Source organism: Sinocyclocheilus grahami, unplaced genomic scaffold (assembly GCF_001515645.1).
Source record: "Sinocyclocheilus grahami isolate Dianchi unplaced genomic scaffold, SAMN03320097.WGS_v1.1 scaffold840.1, whole genome shotgun sequence".
NCBI lineage: Eukaryota > Metazoa > Chordata > Actinopteri > Cypriniformes > Cyprinidae > Sinocyclocheilus > Sinocyclocheilus grahami.
In genome coordinates, this window is record NW_015506019.1 from 185,743 (window position 1) to 193,115 (window position 7,373).

At 37.3% G+C, this 7,373-nt stretch overlaps 1 protein-coding gene across 1 annotated transcript in view; it reads right to left on the reverse strand.

The window, feature by feature from the left end:
- LOC107562786 (transmembrane protein 41B) overlaps positions 1 to 6,858 on the reverse strand; it is a gene marked incomplete at its 5' end in the record, with an annotated part of 9,328 nt that extends 2,470 nt beyond the window's left edge. The window contains 5 exons of the mRNA XM_016247508.1: positions 3,932 to 4,070; positions 4,158 to 4,262; positions 4,371 to 4,464; positions 6,502 to 6,630; positions 6,731 to 6,858. Of these exons, the coding sequence (XP_016102994.1) occupies positions 3,932 to 4,070; positions 4,158 to 4,262; positions 4,371 to 4,464; positions 6,502 to 6,630; positions 6,731 to 6,858 (595 nt within the window). The remainder of the gene's footprint in view (positions 1 to 3,931; positions 4,071 to 4,157; positions 4,263 to 4,370; positions 4,465 to 6,501; positions 6,631 to 6,730) is intronic.
- Positions 6,859 to 7,373: the final 515 nt, after the last annotated feature.

Sequence of the window (7,373 nt, forward strand, 5' to 3'; positions counted from 1 at the left end):
GCAGAAACCCTTGTTGGCAAGCACAGAGGTAAGATGTTTTTTGTAGTTGGTCACCACGTTTGCACACATCTCAGGAGCGATTTTGGTCCACTCCTCTTTACAGATTCTCTCTAAATCCTTAAGGTTTCTTGGATGTTGTTTGGCAACTTGAAGTTTCAGCTCCCTCCACAGATTCTATATAGGATTGAGGTCTGGACACTGGCTAGGTCACTCCATGGCCTTAATGTGCTGCTTCTTAAGCCACTTCTTTGTTGCCTTGGCGGTATGTTTCGGGTCATTGTCATGCTGGAAGACCCATCCATGACCCATCTTCAGTGTTCTGGCTGAGGGAAGAAGGTTCTCGTCCAAGATTTTACAGTACATGGCCCCGTTCATTTGCCCCTCAATGCGGTGAAGTCGTCCTGTACCCTTAGCAGAAAAACAGCCCCAAAGCATAATGTGTCCACCTCCTGTTCTTGGGGTCACAGTCAGCATTTCTCTCCCTCCAAACAAGTCGAGTTCATGGCCAAAGAGCTCAATTTTGGTCTCATCTGAACATAGCACTTTCTCCCAAGCCTTCTTGGAATCATTTAGATGTTCTTTGGCAAACTTTAAATGGGCCTGTACATGTGCCTTCTTGAGCAGGGGGACCTTGTGGGCGCTGCAGGATTTCAGTCCATTGCGGCGTAGTGTGTTACCAATGTTTTGCTTGGTGATTGTGGTCCCAACTGCCTAAAGCCCCGTTCACACTAGCAGCAACTTTTGTCGCTGCATGTCGCCAGGGGCTGGCGATAAGGTTGCTAGTGGGCGTTCTCAATACTGGTTGCCTTGACAGCGAATCAGGTTTCTTGCCGCTAAGTACAAACATTTTGGAGGCAAAAATGAATTAAATATAATCTAAATCTAAATTAAATCCATACATACAAACAAAAAAAAGAATGAGAAACAGAGCCTACTTTCTTCCACTGCATATGTTTATCTACGTCGCTGGACACGCCCCATCCATTCCCCATGAAATCGCCAACTCTCCATTGAAATGAATGGGATTGTGTCGCTTTGCGGTTGCGTGTCGCTTGTAGTGTGAACAGGGCTTTAAGATCATTAACAAGCTCCTCCTGTGTAGTTCGGGGCTGATCCCTCACCTTTTCTCATGATCATCCTTACCCCCATGAGGCGAGATCTTGCACGGAGCTCCAGACCGAGGCAGATTGATGGTTGTTTTGTATTTCTTCCATTTCCGAATAATTGCACCAACAGTTGTCTCCTTCTCACCAAGCTTCTTGCTGATGGTCTTGTAGCCCATTCCAGCCTTGTGCAGATCTACAATCTTGTCTCTGACATCCTTTGACAGCTCTTTGGTCTTGCCCATGGTGGTGGGAGAGGTTGGAATGGAAGATACAGATTGTGTGGACAGGTGTCTTATACACCTAACAAGCTGACATTAGGAGTAACTTCTTCAAGTGGTAGGACTAATCTGTGTTCCACATGGGCACATAACCAGTCTGTGGGAGCCAGAATCCTTGCTGGTTGGTAGGGGATCAAATACTTATTTCACTCACTGAAATGCAAATCAATCTCTAACCTTTATATAATGTGTTTTTTCTGGATTTTTTTGTTGGTATTCTGTCTCTATCCAAAATAAACCTACCATATAAATTACAGATTCTTCATTTCTTTGTAAGTGGGCAAACTTACAAAATCAGCAGGGGATCAAATAAATATTTTCCCCACTGTATATATATTATAGAACAGGGTTTGCCAACTGGTGGACTCCGGTCCGAATTCGGACCGCGAAGCCTTTTGACATAATGAAATAAATAAATCCCAGACGCTATTTTCTAACAAAATTGAATTTGTATCAAGCACATCAAGGTCAGCTCAGTAGAGCTGTTTGGGTCTTATGGCACCATGGGTTGTTACTACAGTTAACTCTTGCTATGGTCAGACATGCGGCTGTGCATGCAGTGAAGAGAGCAGAAAGCAGCGCACATACAGATGAAACTTTCAGTGAGTGAAAAACAATGGCATTCTCAAAAATGAGGAAAGTTGAAGGGTCCTTAAAAAGTCCTAAATTTAGTTCAAATTTAAATTTCAATCAAATTGAAGACCATAAAAACGCTTAAAAGGTACTAGAAAGTCTTAATTATGATTTCAGGAGGTCTTAAATTTGGGGACGGAAAGACAAGAATTGCGATACAGCTGAATGTAACAATTAAACTTCAAAAGGCTGTGATTTAATTGAATAAACATGAGCGCTGCACGTTTCAAAGTCAGCTGCTGCGCTGTTTTGTTTACAGCCGTTACCAGGAAAACTGCATTATTTCTGCCATTCCAAAAGCGCCTCCTGCTGGCAGAGAATGAATGTGCATTTTCAGTAAGCCCACCTGCTGTTTCTGTTCAGAACCAATGCGAAAATCAAACAATGTTTTTACCCTGCAAAAACGCAGAATTGTAAACGTGAGCTTGTGGATCGACAAGAAGAAAATGTATCAGAAAAATGTAAACAATTAAGACAGCAACATATATTTACTGTATATGTTATTTAATTGATATAATAACTGATTGGTAATATATATTTTGACTCCATTTTCTTAAAAAGAAATGGTTTAAAGGCTGAAATATGAAGTAAAAAACTTTTTGTTTTTGTGAAAACCATAATTCATAATTTTTACAGTCATTTTAATTTCATTTGTGCAGGTCTTAAGAAGTTTTACATTTTAGCTTAAATATACTGCAGATTCGCTGGTCTGGCAAAAACGATCAATTCATGTTTTTGGGTAAATAATTGTCTGGACCTCAGCTGGTGAGGAGTGTTCATTACTGGACCTTAAGCAATTTTAGTTTATTTTATAGTATTACTGTACATATGATTGCAGCATTACCAACAAACTTGTATTACTGTGAATATTTCTTTGTAAAAGTGATCTTGTTTGATGATTAATCTTACCAAGAAAGGTGCCCAGGAAGAAGACACCCAGAGGCACATTAATGACCGGCGAGGTGATGTTGATGAACCAGTTTGGAAGAAAAGGAGTTATTCTCAAAAAAATGATGTAATTAATGAGATGCTCTCTGTGCTTGTCCACCTGGAAATTTCAATCAAATTGAAGACCATAAAAACGCTTAAAAGGTACTAGAAAGTCTTAATTACGATTTCAGGAGGTCTTAAATTTGGGGACGGAAAGACAAGAATTGCGATACAGCTGAATGTAACAATTAAACTTCAAAAGGCTGTGATTTAATTGAATAAACATGAGCGCTGCACGTTTCAAAGTCAGCTGCTGCGCTGTTTTGTTTACAGCCGTTACCAGGAAAACTGCATTATTTCTGCCATTCCAAAAGCGCCTCCTGCTGGCAGAGAATGAATGTGCATTTTCAGTAAGCCCACCTGCTGTTTCTGTTCAGAACCAATGCGAAACTCAAACAATGTTTTTACCCTGCAAAAAACGCAGAATTGTAAACGTGAGCTTGTGGATCGACAAGAAGAAAATGTATCGGAAAAATTTAAACAATTAAGACAGCAACATATATTTACTGTATATGTTATTTAATTGATATAATAACTGATTGGTAATATATATTTTGACTCCATTTTCTTAAAAAGAAATGGTTTAAAGGCTGAAATATGAAGTAAAAAACTTTTTGTTTTTGTGAAAACCATAATTCATAATTTTTACAGTCATTTTAATTTCATTTGTGCAGGTCTTAAGAAGTTTTACATTTTAGCTTAAATATACTGCAGATTCGCTGGTCTGGCAAAAACGATCAATTCATGTTTTTGGGTAAATAATTGTCTGGACCTCAGCTGGTGAGGAGTGTTCATTACTGGACCTTAAGCAATTTTAGTTTATTTTATAGTATTACTGTACATATGATTGCAGCATTACCAACAAACTTGTATTACTGTGAATATTTCTTTGTAAAAGTGATCTTGTTTGATGATTAATCTTACCAAGAAAGGTGCCCAGGAAGAAGACACCCAGAGGCACATTAATGACCGGCGAGGTGATGTTGATGAACCAGTTTGGAAGAAAAGGAGTTATTCTCAAAAAAATGATGTAATTAATGAGATGCTCTCTGTGCTTGTCCACCTGCAACGACATTAAACAACATCGGCTCAACGTTATGGCCAGTGAATTTACATACAAAAATGAAAGCTATTTGTATGAAAATGTCACCTGTTGTGACCATTTCTGAGCTCTCTCTGTGAGGTACTTATACACCATCGGCCTCCCGACTAAATAAGACAACATATAGCAAAAAGACGCTCCAAGGCCTGAACACTGTAAACCATAAAACACAACAACATATTTACAGAACAAAAAGTAATTTTTCAATGTTTGGCAGACAGACAGTTTTGAAATGAATTCGACTACAAACAAGGAACTTACCAGACAGACCAGGAAGAGAGCTATTGGAAAAGGATAGAGATAACCAGACAGTATACTGAGAAATATTGAGCCTGGAATGGCAAACGTCTGAAGGCTGAGTAAGGCTTAGTTAAAGCTTTAACTCAATAGTGAATAAACACAGAGAAAGCCGGGCCTAATTTGTTATGTAGCTTATACAAACATGAATAACAGATACTCCAAGCAATTTGTACGGTGGCCGAGAAGTGCAAAACAAATCACAATTCTGAAAACAAAATAACAAATTACAAACGCAAATGCAAGCCTAAAAAACTAAATAACAATTCAGAAAACACAACAAAAATTCAGAACGCAGAATTGTAAACGTGAGCTTGTGGATCGACAAGAAGAAAATGTATCGGAAAAATTTAAACAATTAAGACAGCAACATATATTTACTGTATATGTTATTTAATTGATATAATAACTGATTGGTAATATATATTTTGACTCCATTTTCTTAAAAAGAAATGGTTTAAAGGCTGAAATATGAAGTATAAAACTTTTTGTTTTTGTGAAAACCATAATTCATAATTTTTACAGTCATTTTAATTTCATTTGTGCGGGTCTTAAGAAGTTTTACATTTTAGCTTAAATATACTGCAGATTCGCTGGTCTGGCAAAAACGATCAATTCATGTTTTTGGGTAAATAATTGTCTGGACCTCAGCTGGTGAGGAGTGTTCATTACTGGACCTTAAGCAATTTTAGTTTATTTTATAGTATTACTGTACATATGATTGCAGCATTACCAACAAACTTGTATTACTGTGAATATTTCTTTGTAAAAGTGATCTTGTTTGATGATTAATCTTACCAAGAAAGGTGCCCAGGAAGAAGACACCCAGAGGCACATTAATGACCGGCGAGGTGATGTTGATGAACCAGTTTGGAAGAAAAGGAGTTATTCTCAAAAAAATGATGTAATTAATGAGATGCTCTCTGTGCTTGTCCACCTGCAACGACATTAAACAACATCGGCTCAACGTTATGGCCAGTGAATTTACATATAAAGTAGCTCACTTTAAATGTATTGTATGAATTGCCCTTACTATCGAATAAAAAATGCGAAGTGTATATATACACATTTAGTTAAAAGTGGCTGTAAGTTATCAGCTCCAGTGGCGCAGATGGATAAGTGCGTGTCGTTGGCTTTTTGACGCGATCGACCCGGGTCGTCTTTTGCCGAATTTTTTTTTCCTTCCTTTTCAAATCTCGTATTAGCAATGGATTATATTTACACTAAGTGAAAATAGCAGTATTTTTAGCAATATGCCATTTACACTAAGTGCAAATACCTATTTACACTATGTTAAAATAGCAGGATTTCTACTATCAAGTATACTACTTGTTCCAAATAGTGGCAATTATCTGCACTTCAGTATTGTAGTACATTATAAAACAGTATACAATAATAACGTATTGAGTGTAAATTATCATTTTAATTTTAATTATTAAATGGATGCTACCTTATTGGTACAATAAAGCCCTCCCTACACCTACCCTAACCCTACCCGATGCTTTATTTTCAACGTTTTGATTATTTCCTTAATTTTTATTGAAAATAAATGCCTTTACGATGTGATACGAGATTTGAAAAGGGAGAAAAAAAAGTTCGGCAAAAGGCGGGATCGAACCCGGGTCGATCGCATCAAAAAGCCAACGACACACACTTGTCCATCTGCGCCACTGGAGCTGATGTTTTACAGCCACTTTTAACTAAATGTAAATATACACTCCGTATTTTTTATTCCATATTAAGGGCAATTCATACAATACATTTAAACTGAGCTACTTTAATACCAATATTTTAATCTTCCGGTTTGTCTGATTTGTCATTGTTTTCTGACTTGTTAATTTGTTTTCAGATTTGTCTGTGTTTTCTGACTTGTTATAATGTTTTCTGAATTGTTGTTGTGCTTTCTGAATTGTTATTTAGTTTTTTAGACTTGCATTTGCATTTGTAATTTGTTCTTTTGTTTTCAGAATTGTGATTTGTTTTGCACTTCTCGGCCACCGCAAATTTGTCTGCCAGCAGGGGTCTAATTTGACCCATAAAAAAAAAAAAAGTTCTGAAAAAAATTAATCAAGATTAATCATGGCACAAAGGATACAAGATGTATGTTGCAAAGTACGCTAAAAGCACTTGGGTGTAATATGTGTCCTTGTATTTGGACAGTACTGTGCCCAATGCCTTGGCATCATCCATGTCTTTAGGAATTTGTATTTTTTCTCTCTCGTCTCTGCAAGACATGAAGAAAAACGTCAAACCTTTGTCGAGTCACCAAAACACCCTTAATGTTCAGTACACAAACCTACAGTCAGAAGGGGAGGTAGACTTACTCGCTCAGTTCTGGGAAATTTCTGAACACCAGATACATGACACAAGCCGAAAAGGCAAAGATAGTGATGAGGAGGAGGATTGACATGCGTGCAGAGGCTCCTCTTGGTGACTGGGCTCCTGAGGGAATAATTCAAAAACAGCATGAATAACCTCTAATATCACCCATGCAACACATTGCATACATTTGCATCACTTGTTCACAATCCTCAGGGAGATTCAGGCCCGTGAGAGCTCTCGTTTGTGGTGAGCCAGAGAACTACAAAGCCAAAAATCACATATGATAATGTGACAACATCTTAAAGGAGCAGTATGTAAACTCAGTCCCATTTTTGCTGATTTACAAAAATAACAATGTTTAAACTCAGGAAAATCTGAGTGGCTCTTTACTGTACAAAGAGGTTTACAGCCTTAAGAACGAGTCATTGACATTGTGGTCTTTACTAAGGGCATTTATATTAAACATTAATACAATTAATTAAAAAAAAATTATCATTAGGCTGAAGATGCTTTTTTTTTTTTTTGCATTAAATCCAAAACTTTTTCATATGGGCGTTTACAAAAACTATCATACAATCAAGGCATAAATCTAGTAGGTTTAATTTGTGGATATTTCTGCTATTCAGTATTTAAAGATACTCGGTT